We start from the raw sequence: 27,389 nt of genomic DNA, 5'->3' as shown, positions 1-27,389 counted from the left end.
TTGGCCGACTGCGATTACTCCTGGGTCTCCAGGCCTCCGTTCCCGTACCAGGATGTTTCGACAACTACAGACCGTTCTCAACGCCCGGCGGAGACACGCGTGCAAACGCGTGCGCCTCTTCTCCACCACTGCAAACTCCCTCGCCGTCCGTGACGACCTCCGCGCCCTCCTCCGCGACACCGCGCAGCCCGTCGCCGTCGTCACCGCACTCATGGACCCCTCAAGCAGCTCGACAGAAAGCTGCCGGACGCACCACTCTTTCACGGCGCGACCCTCTCCTCGTTCAGCTCGGTCGCGATGGACCCTCTCCCGCTCATCGCGTTCTCGCTCCGGATACCGTCGCGCATGGCCGCCGCGCTCACCTCCGCGTACGCCCTCTCGTCCCTCCAAATTCTCTCTATCCGCTACCTCTCCCACTACTTGCGAACGTCAAGACCCCTACCCGCCGCACACATGGTCGTCAACATCCTCGCGGCCTCGCAAGCTGCGCTCGCGACCCGCTTCGCGCGCGCCGATGCATACCCCCGCCCGTTCGAGGGTGTCCCATACGACCACACGCTCGACGGGCTGCCCGTCCTCGCCGGCTCTCTTGGTGCGCTCTCGTGCCGCCTCGTTGCGCCGCCGTGGCCGCTGCACGATGTCGCTGCGCTCGAGGGGTCGGGGAACGCACGGGGGACGTGGGAGGGCGAAGGCGTCGCGTCCGAGCTATTCGTGGCGGAGGTTGTGCGCGTCGAGCGGACGGGTGGGGAGGGCGGGGGGACGTGCGACCGCTGCTGTACCATCGGAGAGGGTACGTGACCACGACGGGGATTGAGGAGGCGGGAGAGATGGGAGGAGTGGGGGTGCCACCAAGACGGTGACTGGCCGCATGTCCTATGCGCTCACCCATGACCTCGAGGTCACGTCCGCGAACAGTGCTCGAGCTGCGTACCCTTGCATAGTTTATCTTTCTGTTTAGAAAAAGATACCCTCTACGTGCTGAACGAACCCCAAGATATCCAGGGAGTTCTCGTTTTAATATCATCCTTCTCAACGACACTGACAGCGGTCATATGCCAACCGACGGCACCAATGAAACCTTGTTCTCATGACTTTGCCTCTGGAGAGTCATTGGCACAATTTGCGAGCCCTGATGGTCTTCAAGGAGTCTTCCTAATAACTAACGAGCCCAAAGAACCGGGCCTCATTGGATGGGCTGGATTCGAGGATGGTGGGGTTGAGTGTCGTGTTCCGTTGTGTCCCCAATAGCCTGCGAAGAAGCTTGTGGGTCTATGTATTTAGAACACTCCAAGTTCGCATCCAGTACAGACGAGCCCTCACGTTTCAACGCGGGTCGTGAACATGTTTTAAAATTCTTTGGCAAATACACGAAGCTGTCAACGGACAAAATTGAGAAAGAGGTTCCATCATTCTATCTCAAGTAGACGGTTTCGACACGGTACGAGCAGTTTCCCGTTCCTGTTCAAGTACCTTTCCCCACTCCTTGACCTCAGGGTGTCTGAGGAACGGAAGACTGCTGTCGAAGAACGGCTGAAGATTTTCCATGTCATGATTCCGTTCGTATTCTGAGGCTGTAGAATCTCAGCTCATCTGTAGGCAATATGGTGTCGGCCGTATCACCTTGGGAAGCCATCTCAAACCTATCGAGATCTTTGACGAACTGGGCCTCTTTGGTTTCTTGGGCCTCGTATTCTTCCCAGAGGGTCATGATACGCTGAGCCGCGGGGCTATCATGCAGCATCTCATGACGAAATTGTGCATGGCCTCCTAGTAATTTGTGAAGTTCGATTCGGTCCTGGAGCACATGAGTGGAACTTCACTCACAGCCTCCAGCCCTCGCTTCTCTGCTTTCGGTATGCCTTCTCGTGGAGAGATGTCTCCAACTACGGGAATTGTGAGATTCACCCTTCATATGCATGCGCCTAGAACGCGACCGAACCTTGGCTTCGGCCAGATCGTGCACAAGTGCCATCATGACGCATCTACGCCGACGTCAAGTTCGCCCTCTTTGCCGATGTCCCAAGACTCACTTTGAGACGTCGAGGGCGGCGTCTGAGGTGCACATCGCAAGGATAGCCATGCGATACATGTGGTCGATATGCTGCGTGCCATTGCAAAAATTGAGGTCGCGCATTTAGCTACTGGAGTGTATGTACAAGCCTTTCGGGTCCCGGGACCTACTGGACGAAGTTGTGTGAGCAGAGCAGACGCATCTTCACAATACATACGTTGTGATCTACCCATCCAGTCCGCTCTGCGTCTTCACGCCCCATGTTAGACATTACGCAGACCGTTTACGTAGCACCAGTGGCCAACCTTGAGTCTCTCCAAAACATGGAAGAACGCCAGTTTGTCCTGTGCGGCATCTCCGAGGATTTGTACAATGGGGAAACACTCTCTTTGCGGTTGCCGTTGTTGCGGACATGGATCGATTGGCTGCTGTTACTTTGAAGTGATTGTATCGGTGGAGAAAGGTGAGTTGAAGGAGTGGGCGCATGCGGGAAAGGGAAAGTGAACGAGATCAATGCCGTAAGCGGGATGGTGGCTGCGGGGCGCATACATGGACCGGAGACGCTGCACACGCATCTGACGCCACCAGTACCCCCACCACCTTGCCCCCCATTCCACCCCATCTTGCCACCTCGCGCCCACTGAAATATCCAGACTACGAACCACGGTCTATGCAGGAAGAGCCAGGCGCGTTTCTAGTCGTTTTGATGCGTAGAGCCTCGCGGCTTACACACAGTTCCCCAGACACTTGCCGAATATGCAGCGCTCCCGCAGAACCTGACCAGCCTTTGTTCCACCCTTGCAAGTGCTCGGGGACAATTCGATATATTCATCAAGACTGGTGAGCACCGCTGGATTCTCGCTTTGTACGCGTCTCGCCTCATTTCTTATGTCAGCTTGAAAGAATGGCTCACTCACAGCCGGAAGAAGACGTGCGATGTGTGCAAGTACCCGTACTCGTTCACGAAGGGTGAGTGGTTCGCCGTGGCTTTGCGTCCGTCCGTCCAACCATACCGTAGTGTACTCGGAGAACATGCCGGAACGGCTCCCCATATACCTCATTTTGCGCGAAGTACCCCGTCAAGTAGCCTCCGCAGTCCTCTTCATCCTACGCACCGCTCTTGTTGCGACCGTATGGCTTGCAGCGCTCCCCTACGCGACGATCTGGACGTGGAGGACGTACTTCGCGCTGGGCAATATGATGTGAGTCGCTTCAAAGGACACTTTCGACTCTGCCTTACGTTTCTGTAGTGCATGGTGGATCAGTGCGTTGCCACAACCAGAACCCATCACAGACTTCTACGGCCGCCCAGTGGTCGCGAATACAACTGCTAACACTACCACCAACGGTACTGCGAATTCTACTGAAGCCGTGTCCTTGGAGCAGCTTGTTGCAGCGCAGGAGCCCGTCGCAAGTTCCTTATTTGCCCACCCTCTCTACCGGTCCATCTCCTCCGACATCTTCTCGGGGCAGGTCATCGCGTCCTTCATCGTGCTCACGTGCGTAGCGGTCTTTCTCCTGCGCGAATGGATCAACCAGAACGCGCGCCCCGGTATCTTCGACGAAAGGGATGCCCAGTTCGACGCTGCAGCACCCGAAGCACCCCCAGCAGCAGCTCCCCCGCCCGTCATTCGCCAGCCTGCGGCACATCACCTCGAAGCGCCGCGGATGCCGCGGCCCCCCTCGCCCCCTCCGATGGTTCCAGACGCAAATCATCGCGCGCAGCTTCGTCGCGACCGCGAAATCCAGGATCCAGTGCAACCCACCGCGGGCCCTTCCCGCGTCAAGAAGCCGCGGACCAGGGAGTCTCGCCCAGGATCCGACGACGGATCAATAGCGAACCTGCCGCATTCGAATAAAGGCAAGGAGAAAGCCCCCCTCCTGTTTCTGATCAAGAGATACTGGCCAAGCTGCAATCGTATCCGAGGGACCCGCCGGCTTCTCACGTCAGACTCAATAGTTGGAAGCCGCGGAAGGTGCAGCTCAGGGAAGGCTCCAGTGACCGAGGCATGGGGAACCACAAACCGCGTGCGGTGTCGGCCAAGGCGAGACTGGAGGACTGGGAGAAGATGCGCGACCCAATGCACTTCGCCTCGGACAGAGCGAACGACATCCCTGTCACAGAGTTCACCTTCAGAGCCAACGGTCCCGCGTATCCGTCCCCGCCTGCCAAGTATTCATCAATCGGTCGTTCTAGGTCTGCCGACCCTCCAGATGAGCCCCCCATCGAAGCTCTACCGTTCGCGATCGTGCCGCGGGCTACCACTTCCACTTCAGTCCCGGCCGGCCCGCCACACCCTGTCTCTCCCGCCTCCTCCAGCAGAACGCACAGTTCGTCAACATCCCCAGAGCGTTTCTCGAGCCCGCCAGAAGATGGTGTACTCACTCCTGTCGCCATGGAGCCACCGCCATGGACACAGCAGTTCGCTATCGGAACGAAGCCGCCTGAGGAACCAGCGGCGGTCTCTCCCTCTGGCCTGCGACGCCCTCCCCTTCCTGCAGTCACACTCCCACCTTCTCCCCCACGTCCCTCGGATCCTGCCGTAACGTCTCTGCAGAATGTTCGTGGCTCCACGCCCATGGAGTCGCCCAGTCTTGCTACGTACCGCGCTCCGGAGGAGCTCGGGGCGGAACCGCAGGGCTACTTCGTCCACGATGACGCCGACGGGGCCGAGCAGGAGTACTTCGATGAGGAGGAGCACCGTCACTATTTCCGCGATCCGGAGGAGGCGGAGGAGGAGGCGGAGGATGACGAAGATGACGATGAGGATTCGCAACATTGGCAAGATGGAGATATGGACTTCGCGGAGGTGGGGGACGACGGGGAGGCGGTGCACATTCTCGATGAAGTGCAGGGGGACATGGCCGACGACGAGCTGGACGAAGGGGAATGGATGGACGAGGAGGTCGTGCACGAGGAGGAGGCGGTCGCGGATGCTCCGGAAGTGGGTCAAGCTCAACAGCCGGACAGACCAGCGCCGCAAGAGGGCGTGTTCTGGATCGACGACATTGCGGCGTTGCAGAACGTGAACGGACCGGACGGTGGCGAGGGTGGGAATGGCAGGCGGGAGCGGAGAGGGCCTCGGGTGCAGTTTGACCAGCCGTTCGCTGAGGTTGGGCCTCAAGAAGATTTTGACCAAGAGGTGAATGTGGAGGACGACATGGATGGCGCTCTTGAAGGTGAGTTCAGCCACAAGTCGATGCGTTGGAGTCGTTGAGGCTCATGATGTGTATAGCCATCGGTCTGCGCGGACCTTTGGTCAGCGTTCTACAGAACGTGAGTTTCTTTACACGGCCTCCTTACCTTTTCTACCCTGACTTTGTATTGAACCAGGCAATCCTGATGACCATCATCCTCGACGCCACCATTGGCCTAGGTATATGGCTGCCCTTCACCATCGGAAAATCAACTGCCCTTTTGTCGGTGAGTCGCAGCATTCGCGATGCCTCTGTGCTTGCGAGCTCATAAGAACGGTGAAAGTTGAACCCTCGGCGTGCCGTGGAAGTCGTACACTTCCCTCTCCAACTGATACGTCTCGTCACGGATCCTCTCGTGGACAACGTTCTCCTTCCCTTCCTCCAATTCGCCAGCGAAAGCCTCATCCGATGGGCCATCCGAGGTGTTGTCAGTACTGTGGGACCGGACCGCGCTGATCAGCTCGCTGAGTTTTCCAGCTCGATAGTAAGTAGATGCTACGAATTACCGCTGGCTGTAGTCATTGACGGCGCGTTGCTTGCAGTACAACCGCACTTCCATCTTCGCATCCAAAGTCATGGATCAGATCGCCCCAACGCCAGCAGCCTCAGCAGCTGTATCCGAGGTCCAGTCTACGTCATCCTCTCTGTACCGTCTGCTGGAGGAAGACACCACCGTCATGCGCTACGCCGAGCCATATTTTCACCCGTTGGCAAACATGTCCGCGAATGGTCGAGCGAAAGTAAGGAGGCGTGGATCAGCCTCGCAACTGGAGACACGCCCAACGACAAAATGTTTGCGGTTCTTCTCGGTTACGCCGTCGTCGGCCTGCTCCTCGCCATCTACCTCAACATCCTTACCGTTGGCAGCATGCGCAGCGCAGGCAGGGCCGTTCGCCATGCCGTTCGCCAACAACTACTCGTCGTCAAGGTCGCGACGTTCATCATCATCGAGCTCGTCACGTTCCCTCTGGGATGCGGGGTCATGCTGGATATTTGCACCGTGTGGCTGTTTCCTCAGGGGAGCTTTGGGATGAGAGCAGCGTTCCTTGTGTACGCTCCAGTAACCGCGGTCTTCTACCACTGGGTCGTGGGCACGATGTTCATGTAAGCCGTCTCCAAACGACTTGATTCGACCTTGGCGCTGATTTACTTGCAGGTACCAGTTTGCTGTACTCCTGTCTGGCTGTAGGACCATCATGCGCCCTGGGGCGATGTGGTTCATCAAGGACCCTCAAGACCAGAACTTCCATCCTATTCGCGATATTCTGGAGCGGCCCACTTTCGTTCAAATACGCAAGCTCCTCTTCAGCGCAGTTATGTACGCTATCGTTGTGGCCAGTGGAGTGGGGACGGTCTCGGGGATTTTCCGTTTGTTCAGCGATACCATCATGCCATTCCGGTGGAATATTCGGTATGTCTAGTATTCTTCTACGCATCGCACTTGGGGCTAGCGCTCACAAACTGTGTAGCGAACCACTCTCGGAAGTCCCCGTGGACCTGATCATGCTTCAACTCGTGCTCCCATACACCATGGACGAATTCCACCCTCGTGCTACGTTGCGGAAATTCGGTACGGGCGTTTGGAGGTACCTCGCCTCTCGTCTCAGGCTGTCGTCGTACATGTTCGGGGGCCGGTACCCTCTCGAGGAGTTTACGCCGAAAGAGTGGAACTGGCGTTTCCTCGTCGACCAGAACGCTTTGGCTGAAGTCGAGCACACGATGGACGGCTCCTTCCTCCGTGTCCCGAACAACGACAACGTTGCCCTTGTGAAGGACTCTCCCGCGACTGTCGAGGTCCTTGAAGACGGCACACCTGTGGACGAAGAAGCCAGGAAGCTCATCGACGCTCAGAACCGAGAGGCACAGAAGAACAAGCGGCAGGTCAAGAAAGACTATACAGTCACTTACGTCCCTCCTATGTTCGTTACCGCGTCGCCATCTTCCTCCTCTGCATATGGGTTCTAGGCTTCTTCCTCCTCGCCTCCGTTCTCGCTGCGCCGATCCTGCTTGGTCGCGCTTTCTTCGGTCTCTTCATGACGCGCGAGGTGCACGACGGCTACTCGTTCGTTGTTGGCTTCTACCTCCTTTGGGGCTGCTACCTCTTCGGCGGCGCGGTCGAACGGTTCGACAAGCGCCGGCAGCGGCGTTGGGTCGAGGACGAGGAACGCGGGGACTGGACGTTCTTCGCCGTGAAGCGCGGGCTGCTCTGGCTCTCGCAGGCCGCGTACATGATCACCACGCTCGGAATCGTCCTGCCCACTCTCCTCGGCATTGTCATCGAACTCTACATCGTCCATCCCATTCGCCACACTGCACACCCGAACGTGGAGCCGCGCATCCGGCTCGTAGACATGTGGGCGCTGGGTGTCATGTACGCGAAGATCATGTTGCGCGTGCTGAACACGCAGCGCCGGCCCGCGGACGGCATTGTGTACGGCATAGAACGGGTGAGCTGCAACATCTTGCTTCTGAATCAGCTTATACTGATCAGACGCCGACAGATACACCGTCTCGGGTTCATGCACATGGACCCCTTCGCAGCCACGGTGCAGGTATTCAGGCCCCTCGCCACAGGGCTTCTGGCCATGATCCTCTTCCCCGCTGCTCTTGTCTGGGGTGTCACGCGATTACTGCACCTGCCGGTGGACGAGAACCTCCTTTGTGAGTACTTGCACTCTTGACGTCATGGAGGTTGCTAACAGCTCTGCTCGTCCAGTCATGCACATCTACCCTAGCATTTTCTCAGCCGTGGGCCTTGCCCATCTCATGTACGCGCTCTCGCGCGTGTCCACGACGTGGCAGCAGCCATCCGCGACCAGGAGTTCCTTGTGGAGATGCGTCTGCGCAATCTAGAGCCCGAGAAGGAAGCCCCGCCGCAGACTACTGGCGCGACGGAAGCGGTGGGAGCCGCTGAAGTCGTGGATACGGGGCGGCACTTCCAGTTGAAGTTCAGGTTGAAGTCGAAGCATAGATTCTCTTTTGCATGCATCGTCGAATCGCAACACTACCTCCTACTTTATTATATACAGGATTTCGCATATTGAATTCATAACACTGTAGCCCTATACAATGCATTCTCTTGTCTTCACAGCACCTTGCGCAGTGAAGAACTCGTATTTTGCATCGTTACGGGGCTCACCACGCCAGTCCTGTGTTTATTTATATCCACTTGTTGCAGTGCCGCAAACAAGGTGAAAGCATTGGACCTATTCCATAGTATAGGTAGGTAGTAGAGTACGATACAACGGAACCCGACAACTTCTACTGTACAAAAACGCGCAAAACAATGGCTCAAACAAACATCTGCAGCGGGTGGCGGTCGTACACATTCTGGCCCTCGCTGAGCTCCCCGAGGTCGGGAAGAACGGCACGAGCGCGTCCGACGCGCCGAGGTAGAGCGAGTTGTACACACGCCAGTACACCTCGCGCACCTTGCGCGCGGGGTGGAAAAGGCCCTGGAGGACGTATGAGAGAAGCACCCCTGGCCCGAGTGTAACGCGCATCGCCTCGACGGCCTCCATGACAGCGCCGATGACGTGCGGGGACGTCTCGAAGCAGTTGGGCCAGACGAGGTTCATCAGGTGGAGCATTGAGTCCTCACAGCCGAGGCCGGCGACGCCGAGCGCGAGGTGCTTGACGATCGTGCTCGCGGTCTGCCGGTGGACGAGGTCGCGATCCGTAAGGGCGTCCTCGAGCATGGTGACGACGGAGTCGGCATAGTACGCGGACTGTGGGCCGACGTACTCGAAGACGAAGGAAAGGGCCTTTAGACAGCCCGTGCGGACGTTGAGCTCGGCGGTGCGGTACTCGTTGAGGATGGCGGGGATACATGTGAAGGCTGTGGATGAACGTCAGTCACGAAGTCAAAAAACGACAGCGAGGGGAGTACTCACGTCCACAAGTCTCCGCAACGATGGCAATGGCTACAGTACTGCAGACACGACTTTGACGTTCCTGGACGCGCAAGTTCGTGAGCAGCACCTGGAGGACGTCCTGGGGACCCAAGCTCTTCGCGATGTAGCCAAAGAGTTGACCGCCGCACGACGAATACCCTTCTTGTGCGCCTTCAAGAGGTCGAGAAGTTCAAAGCAAATACGCATCCATTCACGGGCGGGACAAACTCGGCACCGCGATCGGCGATGCGACCAATCAAGTTGATTGTGGCTTCCTGCACTTTTTCGTGTCTGTTACGCAAGATAGGTGTCATGCGCGGCACTGCGAACCGGTCAGCACATGAAATCGGAACAACCCGGATAAAATGGCCACTCACATAGATCCTTGACTGGCGGGTTCATCTGCGTCATGCCACAACGTTCGCGATAGCACCCTCCGCGGCGATGATACTACCGAGAGTATCGGGGTACTCTTCACCGAGCTGCTCAAAGAGCACAAGACCGAGCTTGCTGAGAAGCTGGTCTTCACCGCACTGCTTGATGACGACAGCGAGACGGGTAGTTAGATCCGCGGCTTGCTGACGGACCTTCGCGCTCTTGTTGTTGAGACGCCAAAGAATGGTGGAGACGATCTGCGTGAGGTAGGGCTTGACACGAATGCCGAGCGCGTTGACGACCGTCCCGAAACCGTCGAGCATGACCTGGTCCTCCGTAGTCTGCTCCTGGAAGGCGTAGATAATGCCGTCGACGAGGCGAACCTCGAGACGTTCGTCAATGTCGGAGGCACCGAGGGAGGCGACAACCTTGGTGATCGTCTCCATGACCATCTTCCTGTACGGCTCCGCCTCGTCCTTCAGGTCGTTCACGATACGTCCGACGATCTCGGCACACCCGACTTCTGAGCGAGCTCGACAGTAGTCTCGACAACCTGGCGGTAGTTCCGGCGGTCAAGTGCCATGCGGCGCACCCAGAACGCCTTGAAGAAGTCAGGAAGGATGTCCTGCTTGATGTACTGCGGGGTGACACCTTCCGTGGCTGCGCACTGCTGCACGACCTTCAGAACGATCTTCTTCATCTCCTCGTCCGAAGTTTGGAACTCGCGAATGAGGATGATGGTGACCTCCTTGATGTAGTACGAGACGTACTCCGGGTCCATGAGAGGCAGAATAAAACCGATGGCCTTGAGGAAGGCCGCCAGACTCTTGCCGCGGTGGAGACGGATACCGACCCAGAGGGGCTTGAGAACGTTGTCGAACGACTCGATTCCGTAAGGCGCCGCGGCCTCCGCCAATGCAGCAAGAGCCAAAGCGGTCATCGTGCGGACCTTTGTCTGCTCATCCTGCAGGCCGTGAGCGATGCAGTCGACAAGGTTACGTAGATGAGGGAGGACCGCGCAACCCATCATAATCGCGATTTGCTGGACGATACGGATACCAGTGTGACGAGCTTGCCAGGACTTCTTGCTACGACAGACAGCCTTCAAGAAGGGGAGGAGGGAAGGGATTCCGAGGGCCGACGCGACAACAGAGAAGGCTCGAGCGGTAGTGTTACGCACGTACTCGTCGGCGTGATCGATGTCGGGACGCATGGTAGAGATCATGTGGGCGAGACCGGCGGCCTTGGACAGGTTGGAGATGATCTCACGACCTTCAACGCGAGCGTAGTAGTCTTCGTCAATGAGCAGAGGCTCAATGACGACCAGAATCTTGTGCACGTACGGGCGAACAAGATCGTCGAGTTTGTACAAGACGCGGTCGATGACTTTCACGAGAAGATGACGCTCCTGGTCCTCGAGAGTGCGCTCCATGAGTAGCGGGAGGATCTTGTCGAAGAGTGGGCCAGCACCGAAGTCCCGGCCTTGTCTGTGATTTGTCGAAGGGCCGTTTTGCGAACGGGAGGTGTTCCGTTCTTGATTTTGAGCAACAGACGCATGATTTTGCGCTCCTTCATCTCATCCACCGTAAGCTCAGTCTCGTCCTCCTCCTTGAGGATCTTCGCAAAGTACTGGGCGTCTTCCGCCTTGAAGAAAGCTAGGTTGCCGACGCCCGGGATGTCGGTCGGTAGCTCAGGCGCAAGTCCCGCGGCCGCGGCCGCTGCAGCTGCATCCGAGCTTTCCTGTATCTGGAAGCCTCCTATCTCCGTGGACGAAGGTGCTGACAACTTGGGCGGCCTCATGAGAGGTGCATATCCTGGCGGAGGAGTAACGATGGTGTACCCCGAGGAGGGGAGGATGGCGTCGAGCTCCTCGTCGGAGAGGTAGCGATTGTGCTTGTCCTCTTGCATGAGACCGGGAGCGTTCATGATAATGGGCATCATGGGTACTTCGGGGGCGGCAGCGGGGGCCTGGTCCCAACGTGACTTCTTCGCACTGGGGGTCTCCGCGGCGACGTCGGCGGGGGTCGCATCCCATCTAGAACGCCGCTTCTTTGGCGCAGCGCCCTCGAGAGCCTCTTGGGACCACTCACCCTTAGTCACCCGGTTTTCCTTGTTCTCCTCCGGCTCGGTCTTCCTCTTGCGCTTTGCCCCGTGCATCGCTGCCAGCTCCTTCTCTGCCGCCTCGAGCTCGGCGCGAGGGGGCGTCCTATCCAGGTCCATCTTCGACTGGCCCTCCTCTCGCGCCTGCTTCTCCTTGTCGTCGATCGCCCTGCGCACCCGCTCCTCCTCCTTTTCCAGCCGCTGCAACCTCATCGCGTCCTTGTACCCTCCCTCGATCTCTTCACCATTCTCTGCAGCCTTGAAGGCGTCCGCACTTTCATGCGCCTGGCGGTTGAATTTGCGGTTCTGGTAGGCAGACTGGCGGGACGCGATTTGCCGGTTGGAGGCCGTCTCTGCGAACGGGTCGATGTCCTCTTCTTCGGCCATGTCCGCGAACTCCTGCAGGATCTCCTTTGGCGCGGTGAAGGAGTCGACGAGTCTTGGTTCTGACATGGTGGATGAAAAGAGCGCAAGGATGGGGAGAGGGAGGTGGAGGTGGGTGTTGTTGTCCAAGTGAGCGCCGAGTAACGCGCCACCGCTCCGTGCGCACATTTGGACTCCCTCAACTCCACACACTGAGTGTTACAGCTCCGATTATCTCCGACCCACGGCAGTGCGGCGGCGCCGCAGCAGCAGCTCCAGCTCCGCTTCTTCACCGACTCAGCAAACAAACAAGCTTCTCAAGCGCTGCGTTTGGTAAAAGTAGAGATGTCTTCGCGGGAAACAGACCGTATCACGTCCGCAGAGGAAACATTGAACAGTATGTGTATCATCTTCTCAGCAAATGTCTGCACTCTAATGGTTCCTTCAGCACTGTTCGATATCTCTCAGCTGCTAAATACAGGTCTTGACAAGGAAACGCTTGCGACATGTGTGGGTCTGATTGAGAGTGGCGTCAATCCCGAGGCTTTGGCGGTATGAGACACTCGTCTAATCTGCATCACTAGCTCACTAGTTCTCTGTAGGCTGTCATACAGGAACTCAGGCGAGAGAGCATGGCTACGAAGAACCCACGACAACGAGCAAACGGTCGCTGAATGTCCCTTCAACCACCAACATTTACGGTCACGTGTATTTGTATCCGCATGGGCGCAGGCAATACGTAGAAAGATTCAGCAATGCTGCACAACGTGCAGCGGTGGCCCGTGTGGCGCGCTCGGCTGATTCTGTAGAACTGCAATTGCAGCTCGCCGAATATCTCTGACATGAAGCAAGTGTCACAACGGCATGGGACACCCAGCATGTCCGGATCCTAACGGCATCCCTAGCACATTTCTGGTACTCCAGGCGACACATCATGCCAACATAGTAAGTACTGTGCATCCTCCAGCTGCCACAGTCATTCTCGTTCCCTCAGTTGATTCCTAAGCCGTCTAATGGAGTGCTTCCGAGGGACACAATTTCATGCCATGGCGATGTATGACTCATCCCGAGGTTGACGTCTGTAATAGATGTCCCGTTGGATGTTTTCCTGGATGCCGCACAGTCCGCTCGAGAATGCAAGGGCTAATTGATGAGTCAGCACTATGACGCGTACCTGACTGAGCAGTGAGCACAGAGGACAGAGCTGGACGTGTGAAGTCGATCGCGCAACAGTCACGGACCTTTATAAGAGTAAGAGCAGTGTTCTACCCTCACCCAAACTCATCCCGACTACACCCACATCTGCCATGGTGCCTCAGTACAAGTCACCGCTCCTCGGTTACGAAAACTGGCAGGAGCCTCTACCCACCGGCTTCAATGCTGACGGAAAGTCTCTGATCAACCCATCGGCGCCACGTTCGGAGGCCTACGACATATTTCCCAAGCCTATTGATTCCTCGAACAACGGTTTCGACTTTCATAGTGAGCCTCCGGAGTTCGCTGGAGTTTCACTGCCGGCCTAGGCTTATCGCATTCCAGTTTACCACATCGGCACTGCTCCAGACCAAGTAAAGTACGCCCGGGAGCTTCATGAGCGCATCCGAAGGGAGTTCCCAGAGGTAAGCTTCTCAGATACGGCATGCTAGAATCAAATTTGATCATTGTCACCACTGTACTAGTTCCGTGTCTATAAATTTTGGGACAAGCCCGTTGGCCCTCACCCGGTCCCTATGTTCGAAGTCAACGTGTTTAACCCCCACCAAGTCGGAACATTCTTTGCCTGGCTGGTTGTCAACCGTGGTCCGCTCTCGTGCGTTTGCGGCGGCTTTCGTCGTCACTCGTGTTTGTCGCTGTTTCTGACATCAACGTCCATAGCGTTCTTGTTCACCCCAACACCGACGACGCGCTTGCCGATCACACAGAGCTCGCGACGTGGATGGGGAAGCCTTTCCCTCTAAACACAAACATACTAGTGAAGTTTGATCTTGAGGATTGAGGTTCCGGCAAGGCTCAAAGACCAGTTGGTCTCAAAGGCTTGAAACGCGGCCGCTCTTGTATGATAATAGCACTATGCTGCGCGCAAATGGATGCGGGTTTGGACGTTGTATCTGTGACATCACTGCGCAAATTAGATAGAGCACCGACTCGTATGACTTCTTGAATTGCAGCGCTGGGACTGAGACACTGAGCTTCAATATTCCGAGGTACTATAAACAGCCGTACTACGACTCCGTTCGACTCCGTTCGATCGCTTACATACCATGCTGCCCTGACCATTCTAATACAACTACACATCCGTTCTACCCATCATCGTGTTACATTCAGATCCCTGCTGCTTCTCTGCACGCACTGAGGTCAGCTTCTACGACAGTCATCTCGATCGAGCACTTACGTTGTGGTGGTACATCACCGCGACGAACTTGTCGAACATCTCGCGCATCCCAAGCATGATTCGCGCATTGGGGTCGCACTTTGGGCACCAAATATTCCTCTCCAGCGACTGCGCCAGGATGCTCTTCAGCTTCGGATCGAGGCTGTAAATAGTCCCTCCGTCGGGCCCGCTCGAGAACTGCGCCAGCCTCTCCGCGAGCTGGCGCGACATCGCGATCAGCCACGAGTCCCCGACCTCGTAGTACTGCGGCCCCGCCGCGGGCCGCGGAATCCCCATGACCGACGCCGGCCGACTCGACGCGCCCGACGCGCTCGACACCACGCGCGCGACCGCGACGGGCGTGCCCGTGATCTGCTCCGCGGCGACGGCGCCCCGGCGCCGGTTGACCATGAGCCGGTGGTAGACCGCGGCGGGGGTGTCCTCCATCTCGGGCACGTACCCGTACGCGTACAGGTCCCCGCGGAGGCGCGAGAGCACGTCCGCGGCCCAGTCCGCGAAGCCGGCGCGGGCGGCGCCGAGGTACGCCGCGAGCGGGCGCGCGTCCTGCGCGTGCCAGAAGGCCTGGAAGCGGAGCAGGTCGAGCGCGCCGGCGAGCGCGTAGCGGCGCGCGGCGGCGGCCATCGCGAGCGTGCGCCCGAGCGTGAGCTGGGAGAGGTGCGGGACGGAGGTGCGTGCGCGCGCGTAGCAGAGCTCGAGCAGCGGCCCGAGCGCGCTCCCTTCCGCGTCCATTTCTAGCACCGGGGTGGGGAGGAACCCGGTTTTTGGGTCTGGTGCGGCGGCGGTGGCGGCGGCGGACGCGGCGGCAACGAAGTCGGCGAGGACGTGGGAGGCCATGGTGAGGATGATGCGGTGCGCGGGGAACTCGTATCCGTCCGTGGAGCGGCAGATGATGTCGGCGTACGGGCGCGCCTGGAACGCAAGCTCGCCGTCCTCCTTAGAGAGCCGGCGCGCCTTGCGTTTGTCGGTGCCTTGCTCGACGTCCGTGGGGTTGGGTTCGCAGAAGGTGAACGTGCCGGGAACGTTCCCTCTCGCGCGGTGGAAGGTCTCGAGGCGGTAGTAGTCTCCGGCTGAGACGTCATTGAACTCTGCGGGGGCCTCCGCTGGAATCTCCCTTCCCAACAATGATGTCGCGGCGGCCTTGGCTTCGTCTTCGAGTCGAAGGAGGCAAGCGGTCGCCCAAGTGCGGAGAGGCTCAGTGGCGATGAAGGAGCGGAGGAGGTCCTTCATGAGCTCGGCTGCTTCGTCCATCTCGTATTTGATTGCTGCGCCGAGTACACAGCGTATGTCGGAGAGCTCTGTGAGTTCTGGATCGCGCGTTGGGTAGCATAGGCGGAGCAAGGGGTCTAGCGTCTGACTGTCCTCGGTTAGCAGGACGACCGGTTTCCCGTCTATCGAGTCAGAGGCCTCGGATTCGTTGGCGTTTGGCTGCGGTATCCCTAGCATGTCTGCAAATATGGGAGAGGCCTCGGCGAGGATCGCGCTTCGTACGAGGAAAAGGGTTCCATCGCTTGACTGCAGGATGATGTCCCGGCCCGCGGGATTATTGAATGGCGCCTGAGCGTAGGTCCGACTTGAAGATGGTGTGCCCGACATGTTACCGGGGGATCTGTGCAAACCAGAATCTCGGTAACCTAGAGCGCGGAAGAAGTGGGAGCACTCACGGTGGCATTGGGTGGCGGTCAGAGACAGACCTTGGAAAGAGCGGCTCTGCTCTCGCACTCCCGGCTCGGCGCTCGAGGCTGTGCTGCTGTGGGTCCACACCAAACCGTCTGTGGATACCGACGCAGCGATGAGACCTACACACACAGCCTGCACAGGAGCAAAGCGACGAGTCGAACGAGCTACAAACTGCCAGAACGAGGCCATAAATTGTATAGCCATCCAGCGAAAGTAAGTGGCGAGACTCATAGACCGAACTTAAGGAGTAAGGGGGCCTGGTTTCGCGCGCTACTACGAAGTTGTACAGGAACTTGAAGGCTGCGGCTCGACATAGACTCGGAAGCCGCAGTGCGACCTCTATAATAGAAGGACCGATGATGTAGTGGCAGACCTTCAACCTGTGGGTAGCATGATGGTCTAGGTATTGCGGACTTCGTCTGAGACAGCCAGAAATGGCAGGAGGGGAAAGCATATATGAAGGAGTGGGCGGGGAAGATTCCATGAAACCGAAAGGCGCAAACCAAGAGAGGATCCCGCACGTGGGTGCGCATCGGATGGTGTGCGACTTTAGTCGCCGGCGCTTGCCCCGGGCCTGTCATCGAAGTAACATAGTATCCAGAAGTTGCGTGCGTTCATGTCACGGCAAGTCAAAATCATACAAAGCGACAGAAGGTTACGATAAGTTCGTGTAAAGTGGTATATGGGATGTTGATTGGTATCGTGGTGAGAAGAGCGAATAAAGTCGTGGGGTCGGGAGCGTCTATGTCACGGACGTCGTAGCATCGTTACTTCGGAGTACTGGAGTTTTGTCATCTTGGATGTCGCGTTGATGTGGATGCTTTCACCATAGGCACCTGACGCGGTTTCGATGATGTTTGTGAACTGGAGCCCTTATTTAGGCGGAATATAAGTCAGAGCCCCACAACCATGCAATGAGGGAAGGCGATTTACCTGACTGGCCGTGTGTGCGCTTTGGAGTGTGCTTGCAACTGCGCATTCCGACTGAACCTTTCATGGCAGTCTTCGCACGTATAGTTGTAGCCTTCTGCCAGTTCACGCCTGACGCTGTAGTGCCTTCGGTGCGCTACGACTCCGAGGTGATGGAGGCAAGCCTGTGAGACATGGACCTGTGGGGCACAGGCGCAATATATGCTTGGTGGAGGGTACCGCGGGTTGCTAAGTGCGACACATGGTCAGTTATGATAAACTGCAGCATGAAGCGGCATCCAGTAAAGTATACCTGAGGCTTCCGAGAGTTGCTTGCGTGCCGGTGAGGCTCTGGCCTCATTGAGAGCCTCCTAGGCAGCCCGGATAGTTGCAAATGTATGGGTACACGACGAGTGAGGCGTCTTTCTTGTTCTGAAGACAGACTTGTCAATGAGGTGTTGACGATGGCGCGTGGAGGGGGCACAAACACGCTTGCGCGGTGAGTCTGGGTGTGGTTGTGGTGTGGGGGGAAGGTTTTCTGACTGAGGGGAGGTGTAACGCCCGGTACTTGTGGACGCCAGCATCATGATGTCAGAGGCGTGTCGTGAAGGTATCGTAGAAGTGTTGAACAGCAACGTCGTGCAACAGACCTACGTGAGCGGGAAGATCACGTCAACAGGAAACGTGGAAGCATTGCATCGAAGTACGCACACCGAGGATGATTTGCGTGGTAATGTGGGCGTCGGAGAAGCACGGTGCAAGTGATATCCGAAAGCGTCCCGTACTTATAGCGCCTCTCGACGACGAGGCGAGGCGGAGCCTACCCGCTCGGCGCTCTCTGCACGGTGCCACTCCAAGCAGCGACCTTCTCGCAACATCAACGCACAAAGGTGAGGCGGGAGGCAACGGTGAGTTCATTGTCGACACAGCAAGCTTCGGCCACAGAAGCACGGGGGGTATTGTTGAGACTGCAGGCACAGACCTGCTTCTATGGCCTGCGCGTGCGGCCGTCGTGTGATGGCGGTCTTGTTCGCGAAGATCTTGATCTCTTACACAATCGCGCTAGGGAGGCCGGTGCCCTATGAACTGATTTACGCTGCCCGAGCTTCAGCCGAGCTGAGAGATGACTCGTGAGCATTTCTCCCCCTAGAAAGGGGAGTTCAAACGAATCCAGCGAGCGCGCTTCCGAGCTGGTGACGTTCAGTTCGTTACAGGGTGTCGCCGACAACAACCGTTGGGAGGCGGTTCCGTAGTACGCTCATGGAGCTCCGTCGCCTGGCGTGGTACGACTTCGATAAGCAGATATTCTGTCTGATCCGAATTCGAACGGTGTCAGTTCTCCCGATGAACTGAGCACCGATGGCGCTCCGGACGACGAGACTGACGCCATTGTGGCAGAATCCGGAGGAAATACACACCTGTATCTTCCGGTGTTCTTGCTGAGGTGGACCATGTTCAATGCCTGCTATGCAAAGCAAACTACGAGAGGGTGAGTTTAGTGGGACGCAATAGCATGAGAAGAAGGAGGGAGCTCTGAACGTGGCAATGTCGGGGTGTGGGCGCACGTGTTTGTGAGACGCGTCGCGCGATGGACTTGGCCCGACTTGGCTGCGTCTCGGATCCAGTCCGCGACGTAAGCATCCCTTTCAGCTTCTGCCGGGTCTGGCTCCCCTTCGTCTCTCTCTCTCTTGTCCTCGTCCACATCCGCCATCCTGCAGTGTACAAACATGGCGCGCAGCCCCTCGTTATCGACAGTGCCCTTGACGCTATTGGGAATACCCCTCTGGTCAGGTTGGACCGCATTGCAAAGGAGGAGGGTCTACAGTGCAACATCCGTAAGTTTTTAGATCCGGCGAGAGCATGGCCCGTCTGAATAGTCTTCTTTTGCGCACGTTCAGTGGGGAAGGTAGAATATACTTCTGCGGGTGGGTCCGTCAAGGACCGCATTGCGAAGCGCATGGTCGAGGAGGCGGAGAAGGAGGGCAAGCTAATCCCTGGCCAGAGTGTTGTTATTGAGCCCACATCTGGGAACACCGGTATGTGTACAAACGATATGCACTGTCTCTTCCTCATACCTGTTCAGGAATTGGTTTGGCTATGGCGTGTGCGATTAAGGTCAAACCTACCACCTACTTCGCAAGTGTAGCTGCTGAATACTACAGATAAGGGATACTCTGTGATTATCACTATGCCCAACAAGATGTCGCTCGTAAGCATGGACACATCCTTTAACCTCTTCCTGCGTGCTCATATGGGCGCCGGGCCTGCCACAGGAGAAGGAAGCTGCACTGCGAGCTTTGGGAGCCGAGGTCGTTCGCACACCTACCGAAGCCGCTTGGGATTCTCCGGAGTCGCATATAGGTAGCGCTATCTTTGCACTGGCACACCCTCTCGTGGCTGAATTCCTCCACGATTGCAGGTGTGGCGCAGCGGCTATGTCAAGAGATCCCGGGAGGTATCATCTTGGACCAGTACCGAAATGTCAGTTTACGGGCTTTCCTTGCGCTCATCTGCGGCATCCTGATGTGCACCAACCCAGGTTAACAACCCTCTCGCCCACGAGTATACCACCGGTCCCGAGATCGTCGAGGCTGTGTCTTCCACCCCGTCCTCGTCATCTCATCCCTCTTCTCAGAAGGTGGATGTGCTCATCGCTGGTGCCGGCACGGGGGCACAATCACCGGTCTCTCACGCGCAGTGAAGAAGAAGCACAACAAAGACTGCATCGTCATTGGCATCGACCCTGTACGTCCAATCCAGTCCAGTCCAGTCCAACCCGTATCCCGCTCTGAACCCTCCCGTCCCACAGAAAGGCAGCATCCTCGCGTACCCCGACGACTTGAACGCCACCGGCTCCGGCGACGCCTACGTCGTCGAGGGCATTGGCTACGACTTCATCCCGGACGTGCTCGACCGCGACCCCGCGACGGTGGACGTGTGGCTGAAGACGACGGACGAGGAGTCGTTCGCCGCCGTGAAGCGCATCATGCGCCTCGAGGGCCTCCTCGTCGGAGGCAGCAGCGGCAGCGCGCTCAGCGGGGCGCTCCGCTGGTTGCACAGCGACGCGGGGCGCGGTGTCGCCCAGACGAAGGGTGCGAACGTTGTCGTCCTCCTTCCTGACGGGTGAGTGCCGCACACGTCGTGCTCGTTTTTGCTTGCAGTGTCGCTGATGGTGCACATGGGAAGCATCCGGAATTACATGAGCAAACAGTGGTTCCTCAAGATGGCGCTGGAGGCCGAGCCCACGCCGCTTGCGGCGCGCATCGCGGACGTCCTCAAGACGTCGAAAAGCGAGGTGCAGACGGGCATGGAGCTCCCCAACGGCGCTCCGGATAAGCGTGGGGTGTAGGATACGGAGACGGATTTCCTGGGTGACTCTTATAGATGTAGACTTCGATAGACTTGCGCGTCGCTACTTCTGGCCTTCCTATACATTGAGCGACGATCAGCGGGAGTATGACTGGTTTCGACAACATTCTTCTTCCGGCTGGTCCTCACATGTCGCAGAGACAACTAGTCGGTTTGTGGAAGGATACCATGCATAAGTCGAGCCCGGAGCAGATGATCACCTGTGGCTGGACAGCAGAAAAGACAACAAGACACAATGCGGATAATAACGTCGACAGGAGTGCGACCATCCCAATAATCGTACACGGCGCGGCTCGGCGGTACAGACGCAGAGTCGTCCTAACGTTCGGATCTCCGGTAAGACAGCACAGAAAAGTAGCAGTACATAGTGAGAAGAGGACAACAAACAGTCTGGCGTAACATGGTGGAGGACGGGATACAGTCGTAGTCTGAGGTGTCACAGAGGGGACTAGGCTGAGGGGATAGTTGGAGACAAGGGGAGAGGGAGAAACATGGCAGATTACGATCGAACGATGCAAGAATGATGGGGGAGCAGTAGAGGCGGGCAGAGCAGAGGTAGGGGGAGAATGGTTTGTCGAGCAGGATGAGGGGGCTAGGCAGAACGACGGAGGCAGGACGGGAGGGCTGGCGTAAGTGGGGTAGATGACGCTCGTGTAGTGAGGTCGGATGCCGAAGCCGATAATCATTCCTACGCCATATAGATGACAGAGCTATAAGGATAGATGGAAGGTATAGATGAAGGATACATATCACTCGTGTGAGAGAGCTTGTGGTGATGCAGGTGGAGAGATGCAGGTAGGAGTGAGACAACCAAGACTGCAAATGAGACAAACCAAACCAGACAGTCATGAAGTGCAGACGCGTTGACGCTTAGAGCGTTTGTTCACCAGCGATCGCCACCAGTGGGACTGCCCATATCTTGCATCCCTGCAAACAGGCCTTCGTAAGAGAGTACTGGGGGGCTCTGGAAGAACCGTGAGAGTTCGTCATCGAACTCATCCCGAACCCTGCTGCCACGAGGACCACGACGTGAGGGAGTACCCATGGGAGATGCGAATCGTGGTAGGCCGTACGATGATCCAGGCCTGCCCGCACTTCCGAAGGGGGATTTCTTGGGGGTACGGGGAGGAGCGCCTGGTGATACAAATAGGGACAAGGGGTCGGCGTCATCCGCGCCTCCCTGGAGAGGAGCACGCTGGGTGAACACTGAGAGGGAGGGGGAAGAAGAACTGAAGGGGTCGCCTGCAGGAGACTTGTGAGGGGAGTAGTTAAACAACTCAGATTCCAGTTGATCGAGGCGGGAGGGAGTAGAGGGAGGGGGGGAGTCGTCGTGTGACCGCGCGTAGGAGTGGTAGGGCGTTCAATCGATGATGATACCATCGTACTGTATACACCATTCTGAGGCGGAGAGCGTTTTGAGCGGGAGCGGGTAGCTTGCTCGGCGATGCGTAAGGCCACCTGCACATCAGAAATGGGAAGAGGTGCTATCGGCCTGGAAAACCAGCGGTGTGCGCTGTGCGGCTCTTCGGTTTGCGTCTAGGGGATGGGGATGTTGGTGGAGGCATGTGTAGCTGACAGCATTTTGTGAGCGAGCTAGAAAGAGAGTTTTTTCCAAAGTCACTCACCGAGTCCAGTTGAGAAGGTCGAGGTTTCTCCGAAGCCAGCATAACTTGATTAGCAACCGAATCATCCTTGAATAGATCGTCGAAGAAATCGCTATCGTCCAAGTTCGAAAACGCTGGAATTGGACAGCTCGCAGCCGCAGGAGATACACCGCGAGAGGTGCCATCGCCTAGGCTTGGATGTGAAGAAGGTGCAGGGCTTGATGAGGAACTGAGAGTCGATACAGGCTCGAGGTCAGGAACGGAGGACGACGAGGGAGGACGCTGGATGGGAGATGATGGATACAGGAGATCTTCCACTTCAGTATCTGTCCCTGGATCTGTAGACGGCTCGGGGATCAATTCACAATCCGACGAAGGATCTTCGGGCAACGGATTCGACGAAACCAAAGGGGCCGCGCGGTACAGGTTCGACGAAGGCGGAAGAGGAGGGAAGATCGCCTCTACTGGGAGCTGTGGCTGTTGCGGCAAGAACGCACTCGAGTAGTAAGGCTGGTGATGAGGATTGGAGGGGGCGAAGTGGGGGAAGAGGGGCGGGAGCATCGGAGTTGGCATGGTCATTGGGGGAGGCTCGGCGACAACCTTCTTCTTCTTGCTCCGGGGGTTGCCTCCGGAATCGGTCGCAACTCGTTTCTTCGGTCCCTTCGACATGGCGGCAGCAGCAACCATATCAGCACAGAGCGTCTTCTTGAATCCACCTCCTTCGAAACAAGGCAAGTCGCAGTCATGAATTGCCCAGAGACTCTTCCCTTCGGCGCGACCTCGCGTCACTTTACGGAAGACCGCCATCGTACTTAGGGCATGCCGGACCGAGTTCATCCATGTCGTCTCACCACGCTTGTAATGTGGGAAGACGGTCGTGATGTACTCATAGATATCCTGCAATGCCAAGGCATGTCCCGGAGAGGCCAGGATAGCACGTCCAATAATGGCAGCATATCCTATGTCGGGCTTGATGGTGGAATATGGACCAGGAGGCAGCATAAAAGGGAGCTGTTCTTCTTTAGGAGGATCTTGCCGCATGGGTCCCGGAGACGAAACCAGATTGATTTCAGGTGGAGGACTAGAGCGAGGCGTGGCAGGGACAGAAGACCCATAAATTCTGCCAGAAGGGGTCTGTAGAATAGAGGCACGGGGAGGAGGCATCTTGAATGCCGTTTTGCCCTTCTTTCGGGACGGTGTTTCGGGAACGCGCTTGGGGTCCTGTAGTACACACGATATGGAATAAATTCGGCGAGCTACAAGAGCAGGAGCCACTGAAATCGCACACGTACTGGTGTCTGTTTGGAAGAGGAAGCGGAGCTCACCACGCGCTCCGAGTAATGCCGGTAGTGATGCGGTGTACCCGGAGGAAGCTATGCCACGACGCGATCAGTCGAGTGCTATGGTGAACAACATATCCCGCACCACGGCAGCCCTAGGAGTATATTCCTCTCCACCAGGACCAGATGAAGCGGCGGTCATCTCACGTCCAGCTGGCGTATGGGATATAAGCACTTGACCACCTCCATGCACTTGACACGAAACAGACCTTTCTTTCCCTCCTCCCGAGCCCTATTCCTCCTCTCTATGATTGCTTCCATCTGGTCGCGCGGCGGAAAGGGAAACCGACTGGTCTCTTGAGCGGATCGCATGGGGGTGCGAGGGCATGCGGGGGAGTGCGCGCGTGAAGACGTTGAACTGGACAGCGAACTGGAGCGGGAACGGGAGCTTGAAGGTCCCGCATGACTCGAAAGGTCAAAAGACGCGAGAGCACACGCGTTTGCGGGCTGGGGAGAGAACGGTTCGTTCTGGAGGAGGCCCTTCATGAGCTCTGCTTGCTTTGCTTGGAATTGCTCGAGGGTGATCCCGAGACTGCTGAGCGTGCGCGACATATTTGCCGTGTTTGACGCGTCGGAGGCCGAGGAGTTAGCCCTCGACTTGCGAGAGGCCATGCCGGGGAGGGACAGGAGGGAAGGCGGAGGAGAGGCGACGCGGGAAGAGACAAGTTGTAAGACACGCTCAGCTGTGGCGGAATGAGGCCGCTTATGTCAGCAATAAGGCTGCCCACAGCCAAAAGCGGCCGCTAGCGAAAGATCTTATCTGTGCCGGAAATAATTGAGCCGTCACGTTGCTTGCCTGTGTGAGCGAGGCGCGCGCGGGTGTCAGACCTGTGTCGACCGCGCGCACATCCTCGTCCTCCCCGCTTCCCTGCCGATGGTGTACCATAATCTGAAAGGTACGTCATGCCCGCCCAGACTCGTATACCCGCTCACACGTTTTTCAGCTCTGATCAAGGGCATTCGCGCGTGCAAGGTCTGTCCGCTCGTGGCGCACACTGCTTCAACCCAGTACTCATCCAAGTAGACTGTCGCAGACGAGCGCGCCCTCATCAAGCAGGAGTCGGCGGCCATTCGGGCATCCTTCCGCGAAGAGGACTCATACGCAAGACACAACAATGTCGCCAAGCTCCTCTACATCCACATGCTCGGCTCCGAGGCCCACTTCGGTCAGATGGAATGTCTCAAGCTCGTAGCCAGCCCTCGCTTTGGAGACAAACGGTTAGGGTACCTCGGGATTATGTTGCTCTTGGACGAGAAGCAGGAGGTATTGACCCTAGTCACGAACTCGCTCAAGAAGTACATCTTCCTCTAATATCTGCTATTTGTCCTGCTCATCCACTCTCAGCGACATGAACCATGCCAACATGTATGCCGTTGGTCTGGCTCTATGCACGTTTGCGGACATTGCATCGGAGGAGATGTCGCGAGACTTGGCCAATGAGATTGAGAAGTTGCTTGGGTCAAGTAACACATATATCAGAAAGAAGGTGCGCTTTCCCGTTCATTCACATCACATCTTTTCTTACCCTCTCCTCCAGGCCGCTCTATGCGCGCTGAGGGTTGTCCGCAAAGTACCAGAACTTGCCGATCACTTCGTCACAAAAGCCAAGAACCTTCTCGCGGACCGCAATCACGGTGTATTGCTCACCGCGATTACACTGGTGACGGAGATGTGTGAGATTGACCCGAACTGCTTGGAGGAGTTCCGTAATGTGCGTATCCCGGATTGATCGTGTGCACACTCCCTCCTTCACGCCTCATCCTCCGCCCAGGCCGTCCCTATGCTCGTACGACACCTCAAAGCCCTTGTTACAACAGGCTACAGTCCGGAACATGATGTCTCAGGCATCACGGATCCCTTCCTCCAGACCAAGATCCTTCGTCTTATGCGCTTCCTGGGTCGCAATGATCCCAAGGCGAGCGAAACGATGAACGACATCCTCGCTCAAGTAGCCACGAACACGGATTCCACCAAGAACGTCGGTAACTCTATCCTCTATGAGACCGTCATGACCGTTCTGGAGATTGAGGCGGATAGTGGTCTGCGGGTTATGGCGATCAACATCCTCGGTAAATTCTTGAGCAACAGGGACAACAACATCCGGTCAGTGCACTCCCTTTACACGGCTCTAGTGCAAGATCACTGACCGTGATGACGCGCAGGTATGTTGCTCTGAACACCCTCAACAAGGTTGTTGCTATCGACACCAACGCCGTCCAACGGCATCGCAACATCATTCTCGACTGTCTTCGCGATGGCGATATTTCTATCCGGCGACGCGCTCTTGAGCTTTCATATGCGCTCATCAACGAACAGAACGTCCGGATCCTCATCCGGGAGCTGTTGGCCTTCCTTGAGGTGGCGGACGACGAGTTCAAGCTCGGTATGACTACTCAGATCTGCCTGGCTGCAGAACGCTTCGCTCCAAACAAACGGTGGCATATAGACACCGTGCTGCGCGTACTTAAGCTAGTATGTTCACGGCCTACCCTTCAACCTTACTCGTGTTTCTGACGTACCCTCCATAGGCTGGGAACTTCGTCAGGGAGGAGATCTTGTCCGGCTTTATCAGACTCGTCGCGCATACACCCGAACTGCAAGCATACACCACCTCGAAACTGTACACCTCGCTTCACTCAGACATCTCGCAAGAGTCTCTGACTTTGGCGGCGACCTGGCTTGTCGGCGAGTACAGTGAGATCATCCTCGAAGGCGGCCTTGTGGACGAAGAGACCCCCAAGTCGGTGGGTGCGGTACATTCTCTGTCATTTGCAACTTTTCTAATTTGTCAATTTGCAGATCACTGATCATGAACTGATCGACCTTCTGATCTCGACCCTCGACTCACCATACGCTAATTACCTCACCCGCCAATTCGTCCTTACAGCGCTCACGAAGATGTCCTCACGGCCAACGACGGGCGCCATGCAGCAGGAGCGAATACAGAACCTCCTTCTGTCGTACACGACGAGCCTCGAGCTCGAAATCCAACAGCGTGCAGTCGAGTTTGCGAGCCTGTTCAACCTCAGCCAAGTCCGCGAGGGCGTGCTCGAGCGCATGCCGCCACCGGAGGTCAAGCAGACCGTCTACGGCTACGGTGCGCCCTATTTCTCTGTTTCTTTCTCTCCTCCCTCTGACACTCGGAATATCTCAACAGGCAGCGAGAAGAAGCCAGTTGGCTCCGTACAGTCCGGCCAGGACGCAACGATGATCGACCTCCTCGGCGAGGACACCACACCAGCAGCGAACGGCGCGCCCGCAGTCGCGAACAGCACCCAGGACCTGCTTGCCTCGCTCTTCGGCGGGGCGGACGCATCCCCTGCACCCGCCGCCGCCGGCTCGCCCGCGCCCCCAGCGCCGCCCACGCAGCGCGACATCGCGAAGGACATCCTCGGCCTCTTCGACTCCCCCAACCCGTCCGGGTCCCCTGCGCCCGCCGCCGCAGCCTCTCCTCCCCCGCCCGCCGGGATGTCAGCAATGGCAGGAATGGGCGGGATGGGCTCCGTGTTCGCGGCAGCGGCGGCGACGCCCGCCGCGCCCTCGCCCGTGCCGGTGGCCCCAGCGGGATACATCGCGTACGACCAGAACGAGCTGAAGGTGACGCTCGTGCCGCAGACGTCGCCGACGCGGCCGGGCCTCGTTCGCGTCGTCGCGAGCTTCCTAGCGACGGGGATGGCGCCGATATCGGGCCTGAACTTCCAGGCGGCGGTGACGAAGACGCAGCAGCTGCAGATGGCGCCGATCTCGAGCGCGGAGGTCGTGCCGGGCAAGATGGAGACGCAGGAGATGCGCGTGCTCGCGCCCGTTGGGGTGCGTCCCTCGTTTATTTTATTTTAGTTTCTTTCGTTTTTTGCGTGCAGGGCTGACGATGTGTATAGGCGGCGATCCGGCTCCGGCTCCGGATCGCGTTCACCGTTGGCGGGCGCACAGTGCAGGACACGGTCGATTTCAACAGCTTCCCGCCCGGACTCACCGGGGGCACGTGAGTGGGTGCGGGGGTCGAGATTTCTGGGTGTGGGAAGCGGAGGTGCATACGGGGTCCGTCGCGTTGGGATGTTATCCTCCCCACTGTCGTCGGGCGCGATGTAGCAACTCACATTCGCTTGTGTGCGCTCTCTAAGTACGTACGTGTAACCTGGCGCTGTAAAGCTTTTCGG

The 27,389-nt window shown here is 57.4% G+C and overlaps 7 protein-coding genes across 7 annotated transcripts; 4 read left to right on the top strand and 3 right to left on the bottom strand.

Moving 5' to 3' along the window:
- Positions 1-297: 297 nt before the first annotated feature.
- On the top strand, positions 298-8,180 carry BXZ73DRAFT_76777 (uncharacterized protein; the record flags this gene model as incomplete). The annotated part of the gene is made up of 23 exons (XM_048022505.1): positions 298-790; positions 1,282-1,420; positions 1,449-1,556; positions 1,597-1,770; positions 2,160-2,194; positions 2,249-2,378; positions 2,454-2,474; positions 2,774-2,851; positions 2,907-2,980; positions 3,030-3,213; positions 3,262-3,894; positions 3,972-5,191; positions 5,248-5,288; positions 5,346-5,435; positions 5,670-5,693; positions 5,728-5,915; positions 5,945-6,313; positions 6,366-6,527; positions 6,631-7,090; positions 7,255-7,656; positions 7,711-7,870; positions 8,012-8,109; positions 8,163-8,180. 23 exons carry the CDS (start codon positions 298-300, stop codon positions 8,178-8,180), a joined length of 5,301 nt encoding a protein of 1,766 aa, XP_047878978.1.
- A 320-nt stretch (positions 8,181-8,500) lies between these two features.
- BXZ73DRAFT_89457 (small nuclear ribonucleoprotein) lies at positions 8,501-12,030 on the bottom strand (the record flags this gene model as incomplete). The annotated part of the gene is made up of 8 exons (XM_048025282.1): positions 8,501-8,554; positions 8,581-9,047; positions 9,103-9,217; positions 9,318-9,424; positions 9,480-9,486; positions 9,519-9,953; positions 9,992-10,924; positions 10,948-12,030. 8 exons carry the CDS (start codon positions 12,028-12,030, stop codon positions 8,501-8,503), a joined length of 3,201 nt encoding a protein of 1,066 aa, XP_047878977.1.
- A 1,217-nt stretch (positions 12,031-13,247) lies between these two features.
- On the top strand, positions 13,248-13,936 carry BXZ73DRAFT_89456 (DOPA-like domain-containing protein; the record flags this gene model as incomplete). The annotated part of the gene is made up of 4 exons (XM_048025281.1): positions 13,248-13,422; positions 13,480-13,559; positions 13,620-13,750; positions 13,816-13,936. 4 exons carry the CDS (start codon positions 13,248-13,250, stop codon positions 13,934-13,936), a joined length of 507 nt encoding a protein of 168 aa, XP_047878976.1.
- A 375-nt stretch (positions 13,937-14,311) lies between these two features.
- On the bottom strand, positions 14,312-15,925 carry BXZ73DRAFT_45408 (uncharacterized protein; the record flags this gene model as incomplete). The annotated part of the gene is made up of 1 exon (XM_048019509.1): positions 14,312-15,925. The coding sequence occupies one exon, from the start codon at positions 15,923-15,925 to the stop codon at positions 14,312-14,314; it is 1,614 nt and encodes a 537-aa protein (XP_047878975.1).
- Positions 15,926-18,506: 2,581 nt separating this feature from the next.
- On the top strand, positions 18,507-20,267 carry BXZ73DRAFT_89451 (pyridoxal phosphate-dependent enzyme beta subunit; the record flags this gene model as incomplete). The annotated part of the gene is made up of 11 exons (XM_048025280.1): positions 18,507-18,551; positions 18,657-18,753; positions 18,817-18,954; positions 19,002-19,033; positions 19,086-19,127; positions 19,192-19,279; positions 19,338-19,399; positions 19,458-19,601; positions 19,622-19,663; positions 19,728-20,041; positions 20,105-20,267. 11 exons carry the CDS (start codon positions 18,507-18,509, stop codon positions 20,265-20,267), a joined length of 1,167 nt encoding a protein of 388 aa, XP_047878974.1.
- A 1,556-nt stretch (positions 20,268-21,823) lies between these two features.
- BXZ73DRAFT_76772 (uncharacterized protein) lies at positions 21,824-23,843 on the bottom strand (the record flags this gene model as incomplete). The annotated part of the gene is made up of 5 exons (XM_048022504.1): positions 21,824-21,880; positions 21,913-23,112; positions 23,184-23,264; positions 23,317-23,384; positions 23,441-23,843. The coding sequence occupies 5 exons, from the start codon at positions 23,841-23,843 to the stop codon at positions 21,824-21,826; spliced, it is 1,809 nt and encodes a 602-aa protein (XP_047878973.1).
- Positions 23,844-24,105: 262 nt separating this feature from the next.
- Positions 24,106-27,218, top strand: BXZ73DRAFT_76771 (Adaptor protein complex AP-1 gamma subunit; the record flags this gene model as incomplete). The annotated part of the gene is made up of 11 exons (XM_048022503.1): positions 24,106-24,127; positions 24,176-24,204; positions 24,256-24,527; positions 24,577-24,718; positions 24,770-24,943; positions 25,004-25,335; positions 25,395-25,704; positions 25,761-25,976; positions 26,032-26,329; positions 26,390-27,042; positions 27,111-27,218. The coding sequence occupies 11 exons, from the start codon at positions 24,106-24,108 to the stop codon at positions 27,216-27,218; spliced, it is 2,556 nt and encodes an 851-aa protein (XP_047878972.1).
- Positions 27,219-27,389: the final 171 nt, after the last annotated feature.

The sequence above is a fragment of the Epithele typhae genome, assembly GCF_022376455.1.
Source record: "Epithele typhae strain CBS 203.58 chromosome Unknown BXZ73scaffold_17, whole genome shotgun sequence".
In the NCBI taxonomy this organism is placed as follows: domain Eukaryota; kingdom Fungi; phylum Basidiomycota; class Agaricomycetes; order Polyporales; family Epitheliaceae; genus Epithele; species Epithele typhae.
The sequence above is the reverse complement of the archived record's forward strand: the minus strand, read 5'-3'. Positions and strand labels throughout refer to the sequence as shown.